Below are 25,709 nucleotides of genomic sequence, written 5' to 3' on the forward strand. Positions count from 1 at the left end.
TTCTCCTCCAACTCTTTACTTCGGCTACCCTGTTCAACCTTGATGTGCTTAGTTCAAACTTCCAAGTAACAAGTTCTGACCGACCTAACCAGATTGTGTCACGACCGGACTAATTCTGAAACCGGTCTTCCCAGAACATACTGCGACCGGACTAACTCTAAGACCGGCCCTACTTCGAGTTGTCTCTGGACCGGAGTAGCCTTACTCTTCCTTGGGCCGAAGCAACTATCTCTTCTTGAGCCGGAATAAACTCACCTCCTTGGGCCGAAGTAACCTTGCCCTCTAGGCCGGAGTATTCAGTACGGCCTTTTTACCTAGTCAGCTCGGCCCAATTTTCCCAAAAATTACCCTCTCATTATACATAGTATTGGCCACCACCAGGTCAGAAGCTAACGCAAAATCTAAGATTCTCTCTCCAGCCTCATTTCTGTCACCAAAACTGTATCCACCATGCATCCTTTCATAACCTAGTTTATCTCTGCCCACATGGCTATTAAAATCTCCACCTATAACCAGGTTTTCTCCTACGGGTATCTCCTGTAAGATCTCATCCATCATAAAGCCCTATAGAAACAAAGCAAGCAGAGAACAATAACTCGATTGTTGTATGTACTAAATGAGATACACTAAGATATAGTTTTATTGTGTTAACAGAAAATGCTTGTGTTTATCATCATGACTACTGAAATTTCTGTCTGTTTTTATAGTTTTTCTTCAATTTTTCCCCCTAGTAACATATAGATTCCACTCCACTTATATTCTGCAAAATTAAATTGACTACTTCTCTTTTTGAAGTCCTGTCTCTCCCATACCATGTTTCTCAAATGTCACAAACAACACAATACTAATGTGAGAAATATAGAAACTTGCTCCTTATTGATTTTCTTTCTTTTGCTTCAACCTTGTACTTCCCCTTCAACAAAATATGATAACCTACACAACAATTGTATTATGTTAGGATGACAAAGCAGTAAAATTGTATTGGTTGACTGGAATGTCGATGACCATGTGAGACCTCAGTTGATAGAGATCAAAAGTTGGAAATATGGCATTGATTGGGCTTTCAGGTCCTCCTATTGTTAGGAAGAGGGAAGGATACATGGAGAGATTTGCCACATTTAAACTATGCACTTCTTGTAGAACTGAAGATGAAAGTGGAAGAATGACCTTTGCAGTTTAACAAGTTGATCATGGTTATGACTAAATGCTATCAATTCGGCTAATATGAAAAATTTGCCCCGCTTAGGATCTTCAGCCAAATCACGACAATGAACGATCTTTCTGGATATCTCTAGCTACTGTTTCTTGTTCAATTTAATTAAAAATTTTTAAAAAATATTCTGTATCGTCAAAATGTCAAATGAGAAGAAAAACTGCTGATTGAATTCTCATCAGAGTGAATAGATCAGTGGCAATTTGTCTTACATATTAAGTCATGCATTGTGTCACACACCTTGTTTATTGTACCCAAATGAGAACCATCAAAATATCTACTAAAATATTGTTGGAAAAACAATCTAATTGGACATTAAGAACCCAAGAAAAAAAAAAAAAGAATTTTCAACAAAGTTTGATGACAATGCACGAGAAACATTCTCAGACCACCTGCAGAGGCCTGAAAGCTTCCCAGTTACTAATCACTGCTTCACAACCAACAGACAAACCTAGGAAGAGACACTTGAGAAACCTGAATCATATTTAGCATAAACAATTTGTCGATCCTACCATAACGATTTGGACTATACTAAGAATTCACTGCCAAAAAGGAATTCAACACCCTACTGCGGCTATACTAGAACTGTAAGGGCAGCTTGAAGGGAAATCAATTTCAAAAGCAACCATTTGATTCCTCAACATACCAATTACAGTGGCTCACATATTATGAACATAACTGGAATTTTACAGTGGGGACTGCATTTCCAACTGATAAAAGATCTGAATGAAAGAAATCACATGAAATCTCTATTAATCAGGTAAAATAGGATACACTATGCAACATCATACAATTAGCAACAAGTTTGAAAGAACTCCTACGCGGCCATTGCACAAAAAGCTTTCGCTCCTGCATTTGTTTTTACTTGATCTAATGAAGTACAAAATTTACTGAGTCGTGTTACAAAGCAGAATCAAAGTAATGGTCTGAAACCAAACCCACACTGATAAATTTAAAAAAAAAACAAAACAAAACAAAAAAAAAGAAACAAAAATCAAGCACGTCTTTTACTCAAACGCCATGAATTGGGTTCATGGTATCTGTCATAAAGAGGTTCAACGCGTTCTTGACGCTTGCGTTTGCTCATTTTTGTGGGATCTGCCACTTTGAAGAATCGTGGTGCCAGTTCCACAAGCCATTTAGGGTCAACAACTGTGACCTCACGCATGTACTCCTTTGTAGTCATTACCAGCTCATGGTAGATCACCCAGTCAGGCTGTCTCTGGAAAAGAGCACTGCTCGGGTGGATATAAACTGGCTGGTTTTCTACCAAAGTTCTATAACCTTCTTGTGGATCTTTTCTCGCTGCATGGAAAAAAAATCCTGCAGCAATTGCCTTCCTTATCTTGGTGAAATTCTTCCCAGCAGTCACAACATCCAATTTATACCTGCAATACAACATCAATTAGTAACTTACGAAACATTTGAAGTCTAGAAGGTAGAATCTTACTATCAGTATGAATATGACATACAACATGAAAACCTCTAACTCATCTGCCTAACTTTAGATCACACAAATAAATTTTTTTTTTTTTTTTTTGTGGATAAATAACAAATAAATTGTAGAAATTTAATGTATAAAGAGAAATAGAGAATTGAGAAATAGAGAATTGTATTATTGATTGATGAATAGATTGTTGTTACAATGGATTGATTATATAGATGTAGGATAGGTGGTGGTAGGTGAGGAGTAGGTGAGTGTAGTAGGTGAGTGTGTGGTAGGTGATGGTAAGTGTGTGGTAGGTGATGGTAAATTCTAACAGCCCCCCGCAAACTCAAGGAGGATAGAAACTAACCAACTTGAGTTTGAAGAGAGGAACAAAACAAGAAAATACATAAAAATAAAAAAAGATAGGAGACACTGTATGGTCGTGTCAGACCGTTGGTGAAGACACTGAAATGTGGTGTCATAACGGTGTAGAGGACACTGTATGGGGGTGTCATAACCATGTAGAAGACAGTTTATGGGGTCATGTCGGACCGTTGTAGAAGACAGTTTACGGGGTCATGTCGGACCGTTGTAGAAGACAGTTTACGGGGTCATGTCGGACCGATGTAGCAGGACAGTTTACGGGGTCATGTCGGACCCTTGTAGAAACTAACCGGAATCAATGTCGGGACAGTTTACAGAGTCTTGTCGGACCCTTGTAGAAACTAACCGGAATCTATGTCGGGACAGTTTACAGAGTCTTGTCGGACCCTTGTAGAAACTAACCGGAATCTATGTCGGGACAGTTTACAGAGTCTTGTCGGACCCTTGTAGGAGCTAACCGCAATCAGATATTGAGGCGAATCAGTATACATTGAAGTCATGTGTGGAAACCATGACTGCGGTCACAAACTTGTCGCACCGGCTGCAGAGTAGAACAAATGAGGTGCAGCAGTTAAACGCCCAACTGGCTCTGCTGTTTTAACATAAATTTATCTATTATAAAATGTAATAACCCTCACGCTATCCTAACCATACTCATATGCATTCATGTGATTCTGTCTTGTAAACTTGCATTTCGAGTCTTGTCCTTGGTCGTTTAAGTGTTACAGCATGTTTTGTACCTTGCTTGGTGTGAGTTTAGCCGAGGTCATTTTCAGTTTAGAATTATCTTGGAACCACTTTGTTTGACCTCCACCTTCGCCCTGACATATTGGCCGAGATGTCATTATCTAGGCCGAGGTGTTCATCACCAAGGCCGAGGTGTGTATTATCTAGGCCGAAATGTTACCTTTGCACCTAAGTGATCTTGTCCCGGAGTGGTATGACCTAGACCAAGGTGTGGCACATCTAGGCCAAGGTGTGGCACAGCTTAGTCAAGTGTTGTCCTTCCTAGCCGAGGTCATTGTTTCCTTACTTGCCGATGCCTTGCTTTTAGCCGAGATCATTGCCTACCGAAGTGCCCATGCCATCTTGCTTGTTGAATACACTTTGTCATAGTTTTGTCTTGTCACTCAGTCACCTTTTTGTGTAGCACCAACCGGCCGCTGCCACGTGCCCCTGTAGAGGGTTAAGTCAGCCAGCAGATTTAGAAATGTATCATTTTGCTGTGTTTCCTTGTCATGAAGAGAGAGAGAGAAGCTCTAGAAGAAGAAGAAGAGGTTTTAGAGTGAGAGAGTGGGTTTTCGAGCTTGACTCCTAGAGATCAAACCGTTATATTCGCGTATTAAGGTTAGATTCTTGATGTACTCTTGTCGTTCTTATTGATCATCTAGCTGCATTGCACGATCGAACCTGTTCTGCATGTCATGCATCGATTTAAAGTTGGTTTTAGAAAAAGAAAATAGTGTTCATGTGTTCTTGAAGAAAAAGTCTTGTTTGATCTGAAAGTTTGCATTAAGATTCATGTTTTTATGTTTGTTCTCACAAGATCCTTGAATATGGGTACCCAGGTCCATGTTTTTGAACTCACAGCATGGAATCTCAGATTTTGTAATAGCAAATTATGATCTTTGCATTCATCTTCCTTATGTTCATGTTTTCCATGTTCATCGTGTTCTTCAAGAGAGGGAAACCCAGATTTTTCCCGACTTCATTTCCTTTGAATGTGGCCATCGAGGCCACACCTCGGCAAAAGGGTGTGGAACCTCGGCCTAGACCTGGTAGTTGCCCAGCATGTTTTCCCGTGATAAAGAATTGTGTTTGTTTTGATTTGACTTAGTTTTGAGGAATGCCGAGATCATCTGCATGCATGTGAAACTTGTTTGAAAGTGCATTCAACAGACTTTGCCATGTATTTGTAGGATTTGGACTGGACTTACCTTGACCCCGACGTTTGAAGAACTAAGTGAGTGATATTTTTAATAAAGCTATGTTATAATGCTTTGATAAAAGTCTTGTTTTGCTTCGTTTTGAAAAGTATTTGTAAGCATGAATGGTTATTCCTAGTTGAAAAATATACATACTACATTGTTTTGATGACATTCTTGGAAGTCCATACGTGCTAAGGGACTATAAGCATTTGTAGCACAAAGTTTGGAAGTCCGTACGTGCTAAAGGACTATAAGCATTTGTAGCACAAAGTTTGGAAGTCCGTACGTGCTAAGGGACTATAAGCATTTGTAGCACAAAGTTTGGAAGTCCGTACGTGCTAAGGGACTATAAGCATTTGTAGCACAAAGTTTGGAAGTCCTTACGTGCTGGAGGACTCTAAGCATTTGCAGCACAAAGTTTGAAAGTCCGTACGTGCTAGGGGACTCTAAGCATTAGTAGCACAAGTCCTTAGTGTCAGGGGACTATAATGCAACGACACCATTGAATTGAGATATCTCCCTTGTCTTGCCTTGTTTGCCACTGACGGTTTACCTCGTGGGTTTGTTTGCCGAGATGTCATCACTTGTATTATAATGATGTTAGTAAACATCCTTGAAATTTGACAGATTTGCTAGATGGACTTAGTCCATCCTTTGACTTGCACTAATTACGTTATGTATTGTTTGATAAAGATCTTGAATATCAGTCATGCAAACCCTTTATTACTTATACCATTCACTGAGTATCCAAGCTCACCCTCTCTATATATATGTAGGTGATGAGCAGGAAGGCGGTGACGCCTAGGTGTTACTCGCGAGCTTGTTTTGGGTTTTTGTTACGTCGGCCTAACTTGTGTTCACGTCGGCAATCTTGAAAATTATGCTTCTCGGCTTATAATACTCGTAATTTACACCTGTCGACTGGAGAAGCCTTTTGATCAAGATGTAATATGTACTTTGTACTTTATTGTATTTGTATCCAAGTTGTAATATTATGTAAAATTGTATGCCATTCCATGTGACTTACACACTGCTCTTATGGACCACTTGTATTTTTTTAAATTATTGCTTCCGCACTTGTGAGCCCCATATATAATTTATACTCTGATTGTGTGTGGATTTTGAAGGTTGGCCTTCGGTAATCCCAGATTACTGGCCATCACGGCACCAAACTACTAGGAGCGGTTTGGGGTCGTGACAGATTGGTATCAGAGCCAAGTTTCTTATAGTGCGCTATTCACACACTTGAGTCCTAAAGAGCATAGGATTTCCCTTAGGAAAATTTTAGGATCGCATCATATTGCTTGCTATGTGACAATGTGTGCATCATCTCGGCATGACCATTTGTTATTTGCATACATGATTCTTGGTTCAGTTGTTTTAAAGTCGCATTTTGCATACTCATAGCATCATGAGGAGAGGTAGACCACCAGTTGGCCGAGATCAATCAGAGGATAGATTGGACAGACTAAAAAGACTAGTTGAAGGTTTGACCCGTGAGTTGAGGCAGATGAGGCAACAGAATGCAAGTGCTACATCTACCCAGGCCGAACAGACGGATGGCCGACATGCAGCTCCACCTCTTCCAGTGCCCCAAGTGCCTCCACAGCCAGCCCTGTATGGGGAAGGGACGATGACTTTGATTAAAGAGTTCAAGAAGATGAACCCACCGAGATTCTCAGGGGGCATAGAGCCGATGAAGGCCGAGGCGTGGGTTTTGGAAATGGAAAAGCTGTTCGAGATCTTTCCCAGCACCGACACTCAGAAGGTGACATTAGCAGCATTCACATTAGACGACGACGCTCGAAGGTGGTAGATGATGATCCGGGAGGCTAATCCTGGTTTAACTTGGGCCAGATTTTTAGAACTGTTTTACAACAAGCATTTTCCGCTTAGCGTTCGAGATCACAAGACCACAGAGTTCCAGACTCTGACACAAGGCAACAGAACAGTGGCAGAGTACGACCGTGCCTTCACCGAATTGGCGAGATATGCGCCTCATATGGTCAGTGATGAGTATAGGAAAGCCAGGAAGTTTGGAAGTGGACTACGTGGACCAATTCAGGATCGGGTCAACATGCTCAATATGCTGACTTACGCCGAGGTGTTAGACAAGGCCATCTTGGCAGAAGCTAACTTAAACCGATATCAAAGTTCGGGAGAGAGTCAGAGGAAGAGACAGAACTATGAAGGTCGTCGGATGCCGTTTAATGCCAAGAAGAAGGCGAATGTGGGCAGTTCCAGCAACTCAAATCGGGATGGTAATGCTAAGCCGACGTGTGCGAGTTGTGAGAAGCCGCATCTCGGGGTTTGTCGCTGGGCGACAGGAGCCTGCTTTGAATGTGGCGAGGTAGGCCACCGCGTGAAAGACTGTCCTAAGGCAAGAGCTGATGATGGTAAGAAAAATGGGAGCACCTCGGGCTCTGCACAAGGGAGCAACGTCGGAAGGACACAGATGAGACAGGGCAGAGTTTTTGCTCTAGTGCCAGGAGACACCCAGAATGCTGAAACGGTAGTATCAGGTACACTCTCAATTTGCTCTCAAGTTGCATACGTCTTGATTGATTCGGGCTCTACACATTCATTTGTATCTGTTAAATTTGCCGGGAAGTTGAACAGACCGTTAGAACCCCTTGATTATATGCTATCTGTATCTACTCCATCTGGGGGGACTATAATTATTGCATCTATATATAGGGCGTTGTTGTGGTGATTGAGGATGTAGAATTATTAGCTGATTTGATGCCATTAAGCATGACTCACTTCGATGTCATATTGGGAATGGATTGGTTAGTAGCGCATCATGCATCCATTAATTGTGTTACTAAGAGCGTTACACTGAAGACCCCAAACAAAGCCGAGGTCTTTTTCCAGGGTAAGGGAGTAGTACCCCCACCCTACTTAATCTCATCCATGAAAGCCTATAAGTTGATCCAAAAGGGGTGTCAGGGTTATTTGTGCAGTATACCAAGTGATTTGAATGGAAGTGTCGAATTAGCCGACATACCAGTTGTTAAGGAATTTCCCGACGTCTTCCCAAATGAGCTGCCTGGTCACTTAGTCGATAGAGAAATAGAGTTTACTGTGGACCTCGTGTCGGGAACACAACCTATCTCCAAAACACCCTATAGGATGGCCCCAGCTGAACTTAGAGCTGAAACTACAGTTACAAGAATTGTTGGATAAGGGATTCATTAGGCCGAGCACTTCACCATGGGGAGCACCCGTTTTATTTGTTAAGAAAAAAGATGGCACACTTCGCCTTTGCATTGATTACAGGGAACTTAATAACGTAACCATTAAGAACAAGTACCCATTGCCTAGGATTGACGATTTGCTTGATCAATTACAAGGGGCACGAGTCTTTTCCAAGATTGACCTTAGGTCGGGCTACCACCAGCTGAAAGTTAAAGCCGAGGACATTGAGAAGGCTGCTTTTCGGACAAGGTATGGCCACTACGAATTTTTGGTAATGCCTTTCGGAGTGACCAATGCTCCTGCAGCGTTCATGGACTTGATGAACAGAGTCTTTAAGCCGTATCTCGATGAGTTCGTGGTTGTTTTTATTGACGACATATTGATCTATTCCAAGAGTACAATTGAGCACGAGAATCATTTGAGGCTTGCCCTGCAAATCTTGAGAGGCAAGAAACTGTACGCCAAGTTGAGTAAGTGCGAGTTTTGGCTTTTCAGTATCTCATTTTTAGGGCATGTGATTAATGAAGAGGGTATATCAGTTGATCCGAGTAAGATTGAAGCTATTGTGAATTGGCCGACGCCGACCAACGTGTCCGAGGTTCGTAGTTTCCTAGGCTTGGCAGGTTATTATAGAAAGTTTGTGAAGGACTTCTCAAGGATAGCAGTACCATTGACACAACTAACTAAGAAAGAAGGGAACAGCATATGAATGGACCGATGATAGAGAATCAGCCTTCCAAGAGTTGAAGACGAGGTTAGTTACGGCACCAGTTCTTGTACTCCCGTCAAGTAATGAGGAATTTCAGATTTTCAGTGACACTTCACATAAGGGTTTGGGTTGTGTATTAATACAAGGGGGCAGAGTCATAGCATATGCATCTCATCAGTTGAAACTTCATGAAAAGAACTATCCAACCCATGATCTAGAGCTAGCAGCCGTGGTGTTTGCTTTGAAGATTTGGCGCCACTACTTATATGGAGCCTCTTGCCAAGTTTTCACGGATCACAAGAGTTTGAAGTACTTGTTCACCCAAAAGGAGTTAAATTTGAGGCAGAGGAGATGACTTGAATTATTGAAGGATTACGACATGCAGATTCAGTATCACCCAGGTAAAGCAAACTCGGTAGCTGACGCATTGAGTAGAAAGTCAGTGGGAAGTTTGGCATGCCTAGCTATGATTTCAGTGGAGCCGACTACTATTGGAGAAGTAAAGGCAAGGCAAATGGAGGATGGATTCCTGAAGAAGGTAGCCGACGAGATTACCACCAGGCCGAGGTCGGGTTACACCCTTGAGAATGGAGTGCTTAAGTTTGAAGGAAGATTGTGCGTGGCCGACGTCCCAGAATTGAAAGGAAGGATTTTGCAAGACTCTCATGGATCCAGATTTGCAGTTCATCCAGGGAACACAAAGATGTATCAAGATGTAAAACAGACCTTTTGGTGGCCGAATATGAAAAGAGAGATAGCCGAGTTCGTGTCTCAGTGTTTGTATTGTCAACAAGTGAAAGCGGAACATCAGAGGCCGGCAGGACTTCTCCAACCTTTGCCGATTCCTGAGTGGAAATGGGAAGACATCTCCATGGACTTTGTGATTGGATTGCCGAAGACACAAAAAGGAATGGATTCGATTTGGGTCATAATCGACAGGTTAACTAAGTCAGCACATTTTTTGCTGGTTAGGACTTTGTTCAATGCTGATCGACTTGCTGTGTTGTATATAAACGAGATCATTAGACTTCATGGTGTGCCGATGTCCATCGTGTCAGACCGAGATCCAAAATTTGTTTCTAGATTTTGGCAGAGTTTGCAAAGGGCTTTGGGGACCGAATTGAGGTTTAGTACAGCTTTTCATCCCCAGACCGATGGCCAAATAGAGAGAACAATTCAAACGTTTGAAGATATGCTTAGACTATGTGTATTGGACTTCAAGGGAAGCTGGAAGGTGCATTTGCCATTAGTAGAATTCGCTTACAACAACAGTTACCAAGCTAGCATTAGCATGGCGCCGTATGAAGCCTTGTATGGAAGAAAGTGCAGATCGCCGATATGTTAGACCGAAGTAGGAGATAAAGCTTTGATCGGCCCCGATCTAGTTCAAAGGACAACCGAAAAGATTAAGCTTATCCAACAGAGAATCAGAACCGCTCAGAGCCGACAGAGAGTTACGCCGACCAGAGAAGAAAGGAGTTAGAATTCGAAGTAGGGGATCATGTGTTCCTGAAGACCTCGCCAATGAAAAGAGTTTCAAGATTTGGGAAGAAGGGTAAATTGGCACCCCGTTACATTGGGCCGTTTGAAATTCTTGAGAAAGTTAACCCGGTTGCCTACAGACTTGCTTTACCACCGAGATTAAGTCAAGTTCACAATGTGTTTCATATCTCGATGTTGAGGAAGTATATATGGGATCCACTACACGTGATTGATCATTTCGGGATTGTGGTTGATGAAGGCCTAAACTATGAAGAAGAGCCGATACGCATCATCGATAGACAAGTGAGACAACTGAGAAATAAGACAATACCAATGGTGAAGATTGAATGGAAAGAGCATTACGGCAGGGATGCTACATGGGAAATGGAAGAGGAAATGAAAGTCCGATACCCGGAGATATTTTCGAATCAAGGTAACTCAAGTTTGGGGACCAAACTTCTTTAAGGGGGGTAGGATGTAATAACCCTCACGCTATCCTAACCATACTCATATGCATTCATGTGATTCTGCCTTGTAAACTTGCATTTCGAGTCTTGTCCTTGTTCGTTTAAGTGTTACAGCATGTTTTGTACCTTGCTTGGTATGAGTTTAGCCGAGGTCATTTTCAGTCTAGAATTATCTTGGAACCACTTTGTTTGACCTCCACCTTCGCCCTGACATATTGGCCGAGATGTCATTATCTAGGCCGAGGTGTTCATCACCAAGGCCGAGGTGTGTATTATCTAGGCCGAAATGTTACCTTTGCACCTAAGTGATCTTGTCCCGGAGTGGTATGACCTAGACCGAGGTGTGGCACATCTAGGCCAAGGTGTGGCACAGCTTAGTCAAGTGTTGTCCTTCCTAGCCGAGGTCATTGTTTCCTTACTTGCCGATGCCTTGCTTTTAGCCGAGATCATTGCCTACCGAAGTGCCCATGCCATCTTGCTTGTTGAACACACTTTGTCATAGTTTTGTCTCGTCACTCAGTCACCTTTTTGTGTAGCACCAACCGGCTGCTGCCACGTGCCCCTGTAGAGGGTTAAGTCAGCCAGCAGATTTAGAAATGTATCATTTTGCTGTTTCCTTGTCGTGAAGAGAGAGAGAAGCTCTAGAAGAAGAAGAAGAAGTTTTAGAGTGAGAGAGTGGGTTTTCGAGCTGGACTCCTAGAGATCAAACCGTTAGATTCGCGTATTAAGGTTAGATTCTTGATGTACTCTTGTCGTTCTTATTGATCATCTAGCTGCATTGCACGATCAAACCTGTTCTGCATGTCATGCATCGATTTAAAGTTGATTTTAGAAAGAGAAAATAGTGTTCATGTGTTCTTGAAGAAAAAGTCTTGTTTGATCTGAAAGTTTGCACTAAGATTCATGTTTTATGTTTGTTCTCACAAGATCCTTGAATATGGGTACCCAGGTCCATGTTTTTGAACTCATAGCATGGAATCTCAGATTTTGTAATAGCAAATTATGATCTTTGCATTCATCTTCCTTATGTTCATGTTTTCCATGTTCATCGTGTTCTTCAAGAGAGGGAAACCCAGATTTTTTCCGACTTCATTTCCTTTGAATGTGGCCATCGAGGCCACACCTCGGCAAAGGGGTGTGGAACCTCGGCCTAGACCTGGTAGTTGCCCAGCATGTTTTCCCAAGATAAAGAATTGTGTTTGTTTTGATTTGACTTAGTCTTGAGGAATGCCGAGATCATCTGCAGCATGTGAAACTTGTTTGAAAGTGCATTCAACAGACTTTGCCATGTGTTTGTAGGATTTGGACTGGACTTGCCTTGACCCCGACGTTTGAAGAACTAAGTGAGTGGTATTTTTAATAAAGCTATGTTATAATGCTTTTGATAAAAGTCTTGTTTTGCTTCGTTTTGAAAAGTATTTGTAAGCATGAATGGTTATTCCTAGTTGGAAAATATACATACTACCTTGTTTTGATGACATTCTTGGAAGTCCGTACGTGCTAAGGGACTATAAGCATTTGTAGCACAAAGTTTGGAAGTCCGTACGTGCTAAGGGACTATAAGCATTTGTAGTACAAAGTTTGGAAGTCCTTACGTGCTGGAGGACTCTAAGCATTTGCAGCACAAAGTTTGAAAGTCCGTACGTGCTAGGGGACTCTAAGCATTAGTAGCACAAGTCCTTAGTGTCAGGGGACTATAATGCAACGACATCATTGAATTGAGATATCTCCCTTGTCTTGTCTTGTCTTGTCTTGCCTTGTTTGCCACTGACGGTTTACCTCGTGGGTTTGTTTGCCGAGATGTCATCACTTGTATTATAATGATGTTAGTAAACATCCTTGAAACTTGACAGATTTGCTAGATGGACTTGGTCCATCCTTTGACTTGCACTAATTACGTTATGTATTGTTTGATAAAGATCTTGAATATCAGTCATGCAAACCCCTTTATTACTTATACCATTCACTGAGTATCCAAGCTCACCCTCTCTATATATATGTAGGTGATGAGTAGGAAGGCGGTGACGCCTAGGTGTTACTCGCGAGCTTGTTTTGGGTTTTTGTTATGTCGGCCTAACTTGTGTTCACGTCGGCAATCTTGAAAATTATGCTTCTCGGCTTATAATACTCGTAATTTACACCTGTCGGCTGGAGAAGCCTTTTGATCAAGATGTAATATGTACTTTGTACTTTATTGTATTTGTATCCAAGTTGTAATATTATGTAAAATTGTATGCCATTCCATGTAACTTACGCACTGCTCTTATGGACCACTTGTATTTTTTTAAATTATTGCTTCCGCACTTGTGAGCCCCATATATAATTTATACTCTGATTGTGTGTGGATTTTGAAGGTTGGCCTTCGGTAATCCCGGATTACTGGCCATCACGGCACCAAACTACTAGGGGCAGTTTGGGGTCGTGACATAAAACCAGTAACTTACACAAGTTTTTTCTTGTCCTATCTGCCTAAATGAAAATTACACAATTGTCTTCTATTTTTTACTTATTGACAATATGTACACGACACAATCACCTCCATCCAAGACCAGTAAAGTTTATGAAGTCAAAGCAACTTACACAATTGCCACAATCAAGCTAAAAGTAGCAATTGTCCGATAGGATGTGTCAAACTTTTATAGCTTCATGCATCCATATGCAGATCAAGGTTGTTAAAATCGGGATCCTAAGTAGGATCGGTGAGAGGGTCTGGTGGATCGGATCGTAGGATCGGTGAGAGGATCGCAAGATCCTACTTTCTATTAAAAAAAAAGATAAAAATTAAAATTAAAATGATACATATTAAAAAATAAGGTGAAAAATCATAAAATCTACGATCCTACCTACGATCCTACCTACGATCCTATACGATCCCATACGATCCTACACGATCCCATGCGATCCTACACAATCCCATGCAATCCTACACGATCGTACTGGCGATCCTGTTGTAACATCAATCCTACAACGATCTGGGTCGTTTTGGCAAAGTAGGATCGTAGGATCGTACGATCCTACGATCCGGATCGCGATTTTAACAACCATGATGTAGATTAAACATGTTAGGTATAGTGATATCACCAATTAATATAAAAAAAACAATAAAAGATATGGATTCCATCATAAATCCCTATAGAACAAAGCAAGCACAGAAAAATAACTCAATTGTTGTATGTACTAAATGAGATGCACTAAGGTATTGTCTTACTGTGTTGAAAGAAAATGCTTACGTTTCTTATCATGACTACTGAAATTTCTGTCAGAAATAGTTTTTCTTCGATTTGCCCCCCAGTAGCATATAGATTCCACTCATATTCATTCAAAATTAAATTGTTTACTTCTTTTTTTTAAGTCCGGTCTCTCCCTTCTCATATTTCTCAAATGTCAAACAGCACAATACTATGTGAGAAATATAGAAACTTGCTCATTGTTTCTTTCTTTTGCTTCAACCTTGTACTTCCCCTTCAACAAAATATGATAACATATACAACAATTGTATTATATTAGGATGACAAAGCAGTAAAATTTTATTGGTTGACTGGTATGCCAATGACCATGTGAGACCTCAGTTGATAGAGATAAAAAGTTGGAAATAAGGTATTGATTGGGTTTTCAGGTCCTCCTATTGTTAGGAAGAGAAAGGAATACATGGAGAGATTTGCCACATTTAAACTATGTACTTCTAGTAAAACTGTTGAAGATGAAAATGGAAGAATGACCTTTGCAGTTTAACACATTGTCCATGGTCATGACTAAATGCTATCAATTCAGCTAATATGAAAATTTTGTCCTGCTTAGGATCTTCCACCAAAGCACAATGAAAAAATATTCTGAATCGTCAAAATGTCAAGTGATAGAAGAAAAGCTATTGATATAACTCTGAATTCTCGTCAGAGTGGATAGATCACAGGAAATTTTATTAGATATTAAGTCATGCATTTTGTCAACCACTTTGTTTATTGTCGCCAAATAATAACCACCAAAATATCTACTAAAATATTGTTGAAAAACAATCTACTTGGACATTAAGAACCAAAAAAAAAAAACCAAAAACAAAATTTCAGATAAGGTTTGATGACAATGCACAAGAAACAATCCAGAACACCTGTAGAAGCTTGAAAGCTTCCCAGTTATTAATTACTGCTTCACAACCAGCAGACAAACCTAGAAAGAGATAATGAAGAAACCCGAATCATATTTAGCATAAACAATTTTTTGAGCAAACGAAGACACCCAAGCCCTTAATAAAATCTTAGTATTTGAGCAAAGGGGTATTGCTTGTTGCATCAGTAAAAAGCTAAAGCTAACAAGTGTGAGAACATGGGTATGTTTGGTTTGCATTTGGGAGATGAGTTTTAGAAAAAAATTTCTAAAAAATTGTTTGGTTTGAGTTTTTCTCAAAAAATTTTCAAAATCACTTTCTCTCTCTTACACATCAATCAATCACTTTTTCTCTCTCCTCTCTCCTTCTCAATCACTTTTTCCCTCACACGCATCTACTCAAATTCTCCCAAAATATCAAATCATCCCAAACTCCCAAAAAAACAACTCTCCCAAAATATACAACCAAACAAACCAAAAAAATTTCTAAACTCTCTCCCCAAATTTTTTTTCAAAATCAACTCTCCCAAAAACAAACCAAACAAACCCGATTATGTGTCCAAGGGTAGCCCTTCATGCAAATTCAAATAGTACAAAGGTTATGCCTGCACAGTCTTACCCCTCTCAATACTCTCAATTAATGAGGCCAACACTGGTAAAGTCTTTTTTGTTTGTTTTACAAACCAAAAGCAAGCCAATGAGGAGCATTTTTATGTGTTCATCAAATGTCAACAGTAGTATTAGTATGGCAAATGACAAAAACCAACAATGATTTTTTCATTTCAACGTTACCTCAAATGCTGAAATTGCTTTAAGTTAGTAAAAAGGAAAAGGAATAGTTTTCTAAGACTGTTTTGAAGAAAACAAATTCAATCATTTGACATCCTTGAAATTGCTATCAAATATACGTTCTTTTCTATTTTTCTTTTGATGGGTCTGGAGAATGAGAAAGAAAACTCTGAGTACAAGCAATCTTTAGGAGGGGAATAAGCCCAAAGGGGGAAGCTTATTCATTCTAACTAGGCTAGCCAGCCAGTATGCTGCATGATTAGCTGATCGGGCCGATCCAGGCAAATCGAAAAGGCCTTGATGATATCAAGACAGGTTGGCTTCATCATTTATGGTAGATGATGGGTTTCTTAATGCTGAGATGACAGCTGAGTCTGATTCTGACACAGTGCCTGCAAAGAAAAGATTGCCGCCATCTGAGCTACCTCAGGCCTATAGCTTCTGCAAGAGTCACCAAGAAGGCATGAATTTCCTCCCCTACCTGAGATGGAAGCTCCCAAATGGTATCTGAGGGCAGTACTATTGCCCCTGTTTTTCCAAATTGAACTAAATCCAGCCAGTGGATGATGAAACCAGTGATTGGGTGGTTCATATTGTTCACATGCTTTCAATTGATTTTCAGAGATATGGTGGCAAGAAAAGGGTAAAAGCATTGTGGCTTTTTGTGGTATAAGCAATCTTTTGGGTCATTTGATTGGAAACAAATGCAAGGATTTTCTAAGACATATTTGGGGACTTAGATTCAATGTGAGATAAAGATTCAGAACTAGTAATGACGAAGGTTGTTAAAATCGGAATCCTATATAAAATCGGTGAGAGGATCTCGTGAATTTAATTGTAGGATCGGATTGAGGATTATAAGATTCTACTTTCTGTCAAAAATAAGGTAAAAATGCAAATTAGAATGATACATATTAAAAATAAGGTGAAAAGTCACAAATCCAACAATTCTAGTTACAATCATATACAATCCTACCATAACAACAATCCTATAACGATTTGGACCATTTTGACAATTTAGGATCGTAGGATCCAAATTGTGATTTTGGTAACCATGGCAATAACATTCAGGCTGACAGGCTGCCAAGCCAGACTGCATGCGTCCATGGGCATGGGCATGGGCATGACATCAATGGTTTCAAACACTGAATGGTATATGCAGTATAAGGACTGATGAGATACCTTCTTTTTCAAATTTATTTGGCTGCTATCAACGGCATGATAGAAGGAAAGCTTTACAGCGGATCAAAATATATATATATATATATTTTTTTTTTGGGGGGGGGGGGGGTGGAGTTAGAACATTGTTATTGATCTATTGAATACCAAACCAAACTAAGCCAAGCCTTAAATCCCATCAAATGAGGTCCGCTACATGAATCCTTCTTCTCTACGAAACCCTATTAAAGACCATTTCGTTAGTCAAATTAAGTAGATCCAAATATCTATTTGGGTCCCGATGATATCCCTATTAAAGCTTGAAAGTGTTTGGGTAAAAAATGAGTTGCTTGGTTGACTAGGTTGCTTAGCAAAATTTTGTTGATTTGGAACATGCCAGATGAGTGGAGGAAGAATATTTTAGTACCAATCTATAAGAATAAAGGAGATGTCCAGAATTATAACAACTATAGAGGAATCAAGCTAATGTGTCATGTAATAAAAGTGTAGGAAAGGGTGATGGAACGCCGATTGCGAGATATTACAGAGGTGTCAGAGAATCAATTTGGGTTTATGCCTAGCAGGTCAACAATTAAAACGATCTATCTTTTGAGGGAAGTAATAGAAAAGTATAGAGAAAAGAAAAGAAAAGAGACATTCATATGGTATTTATCAACCTTGAGAAAGCATATGATAGAATGCCCCGGGATATAATATGGTGGGTGTTAGAGAAGAAAGAGGTGACAAAAGGTTACAGTGATATGATTAAGGACATGTATAAAGGGGTAGTGACCACTATTAGATCGTTTGTTGGAAAGACAAATAAATTTCCTATCACTGTAGGGTTACACCAAGGATTTACCTTAAGTCCTCATCTTTTTGCTTTAGTTATGGATGAGTTGACGAGAAATATTCAGGACGACGTGCCAAGGTGTATGCTTTTTGCAGATGATATCGTGTTAGTGGATGAGACTAGAGAAGGAGTTAACACAAATTTGGAGAATTGGAGAAAAACTCTTGAATTTAAGGGATTTCGAATAAGCAAAACTAAGACAGAATACATGAAGTGTAAATTTAGTACTAGTAACAATGAAAGTAGAGGAGAAGTGAAGATTGAGAACCAAGAACTGCCTAAGAGTGAACATTTTCGTTATTTAGGGTCGATTATCACAACAGCAGGGGAGATTGATGCGGATGTGACCCATAGGATTAAGGCGGAATGGTATAAGTGGAGAAGTGCGTCTGGAGAACTCTGCAATAAACGAATACCCACTAGACTAAAAGGTAAGTTCTATAGAACGGCTATTAGACCAGTGATGTTGTATGGAACGGAATGTTAGGCAACCAAGAAACAACACGTAGATAACATGAGTGTGGCTGAGATGAGGATGCTAAGGTGGATGTGTGACAAGACTAGACAAGACAAGACAAGACAAGACAAATTAGGAATGAGTGTATTCGGGAATGGGTTATCAAATGCTCCTCTTAAAGGTTATCAAATGCTCCTCTTAAAGATTATCAAATGCTTCTCCCTCTTCTTATACATAGTATTAGCCACCATCAGGTTAGAAACCAACGCAAAATCTAAAATACTCTCTCCAGCCTTATTTCTGTCACCAAAACCGTATCCACCATGCACCCTTTCATAGCTTAGTTTATCTATACCTACATGGCTATTAAAATCCCCACCTATAACCAGGTTCTCTCCTACAAGTATCTCCTGTAAGATCTCATTCATTTGCTCCCAAAAATCTCTCTTAGTCTGATCATTTAATCCTACTTGCGGGGTGTATGCACTAATAACGTTCACTATATTCCCTCCAATAACTAGTTTAACTAACATAATCCTATCCACTTTCCTAATGACTGCCACTACATTCTCCACAAGACCCTTGACAATTATGATTCCTATCCCATTTATGCATCTATCCTTACCACTATAATACAGTTTAAAACTGGTATCCTCAAGGGAACAGAAAACTATACTTTAAAATTATATACCATGATTAGACGTCAATTTGAGACTATAAATTCTCATCAAAGAAAGAGCTCCCAAAAAATCTAATTTATAATGGACAAAGCTTCCTTAACTAAGGAACCTAGCCATACCAAAAAACATGATGTCAGCCATACAAAATAGTTGTAACAAAAAATTGAATCTAAAGTCATACAAATAAAATCCAAGCCACTCTACTGTGTAAAACTACCACGAATGTAAGAATTTATCATTGAAATATCAGTTATATTTATTTATCAAAAAAATAAAAGATCAGGAACATTGAGTTCGAAATGTATACTGAAAGCATTGTTTTTTGGTAAACTAGTGGCCTTTATCAAAAGAAAAGAAAATAAGATGTACAATTACCAAGGTTGCATGTGCGCTGATTGTGTTTAAACAATCTTTGACCAGGGGAGCAGTTGCACAAAGAAGCAACCAAAGTAAGGATAATATAATGCTTTGCATATTATGAAGGCAAATTTGTCCAAGTTCTTTTCATTCTACTCTCAGTATGTAGCTTGGTATGCTCTTATACGGGATTCTAACTAACCAAACTAAGCATGTGTCCTAATTAGGCGGGTTCAGCTACATGAATCATTGTTATCCATTCCACTCTGTCAAGGTAATATGCTCAATTGAGTTTTATAATTCATTTTTCTTTTTTTTTTTACTATTGTATCTCATGTCAGTCTAGATCTTCCCTCCTAACATTTCCATTTATGATGATCATATCTCTCTTTCTTACTGTTTTGCATCTACAAATCTCCATTGTACATGATCAAACAATCGTAAAACCTATTCATAGAAGATTTTGACAAGAAATAAAATTTTGACTAATTGGCTGATAAAATCCATGATTTTTTCTTCTTTTGATGGTCACTGATGAGAACAATTGGTGATCTCTTAACAGGTTGAGGAACGTCGATTCATCCATACAGCATTTACAAGAGATACTGAAATTTCAGTGTGGACTGAGGAGTGTTTATAAGGACACAACTAACGTACACATTTAAGTGCATCCATACTTCTCTCTACAGTATATATATTTGCATCTACAGAAATTGTAGTGCTACACCACAATGCTCCAGATAACTTTAAGCTTAGTTAAGGTTAGTAACATGCTAGACAAATTTAACAAGGCAATAAGATAATAAATAATTGGGAGGATGGGTGGGTGGGGGATTCCTCTTTTGATAGAGTTTTTCCACCTCTTTATAGATTGGTTCAATCTTGGAATGTTTCAATTGCGGGCTATTTTGGAAAGATGGTTAAAAGTCATCTTTCAGCTTTTAACCCATTTTGGGTCACATCATCTCTCATATTTTGTACACATTTTTTTTCAAAAAAAAAGCTAAAAAACTAGCTTTTAACCATCTTCCCAAAACAACCCATTGTGTGTTCTAACATGGCACCAATTTCTTGGAACTTCAATTTCATTAGGAATCTTAGCAATAGGGAGTTCCTTGAATTGGTTTCTTTGCTGTCATTGCTTAATGGGGTTTCTTTGGTTCATCAAATTGGGGGAAAAAGGGTATGGAGCATCCATTCTTTGGGGATATTCTAATGTAAATCTATGTTTGATAGGATTATTGATGTTCCTTCTATTCCTTTATTTCCTCTTCACAAAAAAAAAATCTGGAAAGTTGTTGTTCCTTATAAAGTCAAGTTCTTCATGTGGTCCTTATCTCATGGAAGTGTCACGACCAATGATATTCTCCAGAGAAAAAGGCCCAATCATTCTCTTGGTCCTCAATAGTGTATAATGTGTAAGAGGGATGCGGAATTGGCGGATCACTTATTCTTACTTTGCCCGGTGGCTCTTGCACTATGGCAGCGTCTCTTTGGCCTTTGTGATGTGCAGTGGGTTGTTCAGCGCGTGTGCACACATTTGCTGCTAGTTTTCTTTGGTGGGTTTGGAAGCAGTAAGAAGGCAAAACATTGTGGTCTTGCATTGTCTTTGCTATTTTTTGGACCATTTGGTTGGAAAAGAATGATCAGATTTTTATTGAGAAGCAATCTAAGGAAGAAGCTATGTGGGATAGGGTGAGGCATCTCGCACCAGTTTGGGGTTGTGTGTCTCCCCCTTTCAAGGGCATATCTCTTTTTTTGATCACTAGGAGTTGGGCTGCTGTTTGCCATTCTTACTGGTGGATTGTTTTCTGTTTTAGTTGTTGTTTCTTCGGTTTTTAGCTTTGCTTTCTTGACTTTGCATGAGGACTTCTTGTCCTCCCCTTGTTTTCAACTTTTATTTCAATAAAATTGTTTTGTTGCTACTCAAAAAAAAAAAAAAAAAAGATAATAATAATAACAAAAGATTAGAAGAAAAAAAAAAACACTAAGCAGGGACACTTCAAAGTGGGTGCTGGTTCTGTGTCCAACACTTGTCGAGCACCAACATGGAAAGGAATAAGCATGTCCATGTGTGAAGCATGCCACATGGGTGTCAATTTTCTAATTATTATTTTTTGCAAGACAGGAACACTTAACGTATAATTGAGTCCTATGTTTGGACATACCTTAGGACACTTTCGTGGGTTTTTTTATAATTTTAAAAAGTTGATAGGAACACTTACGTACAATTGAGTCCTATGTTTGGACATACTTTAGGACACTTTTGTGGGGTTTTTTTTATAATTTTAAAAAGTTGATTTGGGGTCAAAGTAAAATATAAGGAAACAAGGGGGAAAAGTGGAGAAAAAAATATACCCACATATAAATTGATGTCTCTTATATTTTTGTGCCCTAAATTTATATTCATACACATAGTCAATATATTTTAAGCCATATTTCTTGCTGTGTCCATGTCCTATTTTTTTTCTAAAAATCCATGTCTCATGTCTATGCTTCTTAGCACAAGACAAATATAGTAGGTTTCGAGGAACACAATAGATATTTGCCCAAGAAAACATGTCTGTACAAGTTACAATTGAAAAGCCCAGCCCACACTTCTCCTTAACACCCAGGTATTAAGGAGAGGGCAACTGAAGCCTTATAACCAGCACAGATAGAACAACTCTAGGCGATATAGAACACATTCTAACAGTTACCTCATAAAAAACAAAAAAAGTAGTCAACACGGTTAAAATGATGCTTGAAAACATCCAAACAGCAATCTAATGATACAATTCACAATGAAATGATGGAAAACCATTGGAACAACCATTCAATGTCTTTAGAAAGGAACTTTCCGTTGACAAAAGAAGTACTCGTATTGTCCAAATAAAAAGGAAGAAGAGAAACTAGTCAAATAAAAGTTGGGTTGCTATGTTTTTCATCTCAATTCTCCTTAATATTATCAGCAACAGAACAGGATTAAGACAAACACAGAATAATTCAAAGGAAAAAGAAGCATGTAAAACATTTTGAAGCAAGAAATGTGTAAACAACAAAATGAGCAAAAGCCATTAGTAAGAAAGAATTATTAAGGCAGAATGTAACACAAAAAGCTAGAGAGCATACTTGTCCATGATGCTGAGAAGCTGCTTCCGTACATCCTGTGCCCTCCTCAAGGATCGAGACTGAACAAAGTTCTCAAAACACCATGGACCCGAAAAATTCTTGGCTTTCCAAGCCTCATAAACAGCAAGTAACGTCAGATGGTCTCCCTCAGGTTGGAAAAACTTGGCTCTCTTTTGATCTGCTTGGGCTTGTTTCTCCCTAGGCCTGTAGAAGATGTTTCCAGTCTGAATCATTGCAGTGATTGTCAAAATCTCATCACTACACCCAAGATCTACACTGGCAAGTAGCATCTTAGACAATGGTGGTTCCATTGGAAATTCAGCCATTTTCCTACCCAATTTAGTCAGAAGGCCCTCCTCATCAAGAGCTCCTAGACTGTACAGTTGTTCCATGGCAGAAATGAGAGCTTGAGGCGAAGGTGGGTCCATGAAATCAAAAGCTAGAAGATCATTTATCCCCATGGCTTTCATAGTAAGTGTGACCAATCCAAGATTCATCCTTTGGATTTCTGGAATTGATGAGGGTGACATCTCATTGTGAAAAGCACTCTCAGTGTAAAGGCGATAACATTTTCCAGGCCCGGTTCTTCCAGCCCGGCCAGCTCGTTGCTTGGCTGACGCTTGTGAAATAGGAGTTATGATCAATGAATCAAGCCCTTGTTTAGGATTGTAAACATTTTGCTTTGCAAAACCCGGATCAATCACATAATATATCCCATCAATGGTCAAAGATGCTTCCGCAATATTGGTTGCTACAACCACTTTCCTCTTTCCTGGAGGGGCAGGATCAAAGATTCTGGATTGCATTTCACTTGGAAGAGCACTGTAGACTGGTAAAATAATTAGTTCAGGAACATTTTTACCCAACCCTTTCATCCTCTCATAAAGAGACTGGCATGCATGATCAATCTCTTCCTGACCAGTCAAGAAGAGGAGAACATCACCCTCGGGTTCTGTCAAGTGAATCTGTAAAACAGTAATTAGGGATGCATCTAGGTAGTCACTTTCTGGCTGTTTGGTGTAGAGTATCTCAACAGGATAAGTTCTTCCAGGAATTGTGAAAATATTGCAGTTAAAGAAATACCCAGAAAATTTTTCCGCATCTAATGTGGCAGATGTGACAATCAAACGAAGGTCAGGTCTCCTCTTCACAAGCTGCTTCAATAGTCCAAAAAGGACATCAGTATGATTTGTCCTCTCATGAGCTTCATCAAGCATTACGACTGAATACTGAGATAAACTCTCGTCAACCAAAATCTCTCTCAGAAGCATACCATCAGTCATATACTTAATCACCGTATCTGGTCCGGTACAATCCTCAAAACGAATGGCATACCCAACTTCCTCACCTAAACGGCAACCAAACTCTTCAGCAACTCTCTTGGCCACAGACATTGCAGCCACCCTACGGGGCTGAGTACATCCAATCTTGCCCTTGGTAGTGTACCCTGCTTCAGCTAGATACTGAGTCGTCTGTGTTGTCTTGCCTGAACCTGTCTCACCAATTACCACCAGAACCTGATTATCATGCACAGCCTGAATCAATTCATTCTTCAATTTGTAAATAGGCAAGCTGTGCCTCTGATCCTGGATAGAAAGCTTTGATCTCTGCCCAAAAGTCAGGGCTTTCCCAAAAGCATCCTTTTTCCAATCGGGCATGTCATATGCTGATAAACCAACTCCCCTAAGCTCCTGTGCAAGATGCCTCTCACCTGTCTCTGGCATTGGGTCTTCCCACGGACGATTGAGATCTTTCGGGATAGAGTCAAGCATTGTTCTTTGCTGCTGTTCCCTTACTTCTCTCCGCTCTTTTATGAGAGCAGACTGAAGGGCTGCTGCACGACTCAAAGACCCTTCCGGATTCTTGAAAATTTTAACAGGTGACATGTCTAGAGAGTATCGGCTCTGTCCTTGCAAGAAGGCTGGTTCATCTTCATTTAGCTCAATTTCAAGCTCTTCCTCAGCACCCTCTTCTTGATAGAGAAACCCATCTCCATCTTCATCATACATGGGATTCTCCCTAACATCCATAACACCCGCAGCAATCAGTTGCTTAGCTTCCCATTTTTCTGGTGAACTCATTCTCTTCAGTGGCCGGCGTGATGGGATAGCATCATCCTCTTCAACGATTCTAATCCCTGAGAGACCCGTCCTAGTTGTTGGGCCCCGATTATTCACTCCTGAAGGGTTAGTCCGAAAAGCATCATCATCCGAGCTCTTCTTCAATGGAAGTAAATCTTTACCACTATTTTGATCAACATCCCGCATTGAAAGACTCAACTTCTGACCTGACACTGATATCACTTTCACATAAACCTCCTGATCGCGTTTTACAAAATCCTTGGTATTGCTAATCCTTCGATTCGCGATCTGTGAAACATGGACCAGACCTTCTTTTCCCCTAAAATCAGTGAGCTGAACAAAGCAACCAGTGTCCATCACTCTTGACACTCTGCCCCCGTAAACCTGATACAACTCAGGTTCATCCGAGTGATACCTATTGTTCCTTCGATCCCTCCTATCATCATCTTCCCTATTATCCCCATCTTCTTCATACCCATCTCTCCTATGCCTATCGTGCCGATCCCTATACCTCCCCCTATCTCTATCATCATCATCATGGTGGTTTCTATACCTGTCACCCCTATTATCACCCCTCTCAACCTTGTCTCTCTCTCTTCGCCTCTCTCTCCTATCTCTGTCTCTACCTCTGTCCCTATCCCTGTGGTTTATAAGCTCCTCTTCTTCGTCTCCGCGACCCCAAACCTTCGATTCCATCTCGATTTCTTTCTCAATCTCCTTCACTCTGTCTTTACTGTCCCCAATCGCCAAAGCAGGAAAAATTGATTTCTTGCCTTGAGAGCCATCAGTCTTGGATTCCTTAACAGATTTGGACTTGGGTTTGGGAGGCAAAATTGCGTGAATTATAGTTAAAAGTGTGCGGACAAAATAATCGGGCATTTCAGCACCGTTTTCCTTCAATTCAACATCGAATTCCTCAACTGTCTGGCATTTTTGACCCATATCCGTGATGAATTCGGCCAAAACCTTGTCCCCAAACCCTAAATGAGACTCCAGCTCTGTACATACCTTTGAGACCAATGAGAGGTACTCTAGCTTCTTCAAACCACCTTCCAAAGCCATTGTTCCTCCTCACACAATACGTATATATATATAGATATTAGCAGTGTTGAACCATGGGTACCTGATAGAGAGAGTAGAGAACGAAACCCTGCTCGTGTTGCTCTGGTTTCAAATCCACGCCACACTCACAACCACATCCACAGATTCAACACAAACCACTCTCTGCAAAGACCTACCCGGCATTGCTCGAGTTTTTCTATGTATAATTTGGGTAAATTGGTTTGCTTAAAAAAAATAAAAAAATTAGGGT

At 39.9% G+C, this 25,709-nt stretch overlaps 1 protein-coding gene across 1 annotated transcript; it reads right to left on the reverse strand.

Moving 5' to 3' along the window:
• Nucleotides 1–1,940: 1,940 nt before the first annotated feature.
• On the reverse strand, nucleotides 1,941–25,709 carry LOC114264674 (putative pre-mRNA-splicing factor ATP-dependent RNA helicase DEAH5). Its single transcript, XM_028205366.2, has 2 exons — nucleotides 22,317–25,709; nucleotides 1,941–2,601 (listed from the first exon to the last, which is right to left on the reverse strand). Exons 1-2 carry the CDS (start codon nucleotides 25,457–25,459, stop codon nucleotides 2,208–2,210), a joined length of 3,537 nt encoding a protein of 1,178 aa, XP_028061167.2. The 5' UTR covers nucleotides 25,460–25,709; the 3' UTR covers nucleotides 1,941–2,207.

The sequence above is a fragment of the Camellia sinensis genome, chromosome 5, assembly GCF_055761805.1.
Source record: "Camellia sinensis isolate YWXY chromosome 5, ASM5576180v1, whole genome shotgun sequence".
In the NCBI taxonomy this organism is placed as follows: Eukaryota; Viridiplantae; Streptophyta; class Magnoliopsida; order Ericales; family Theaceae; genus Camellia; species Camellia sinensis.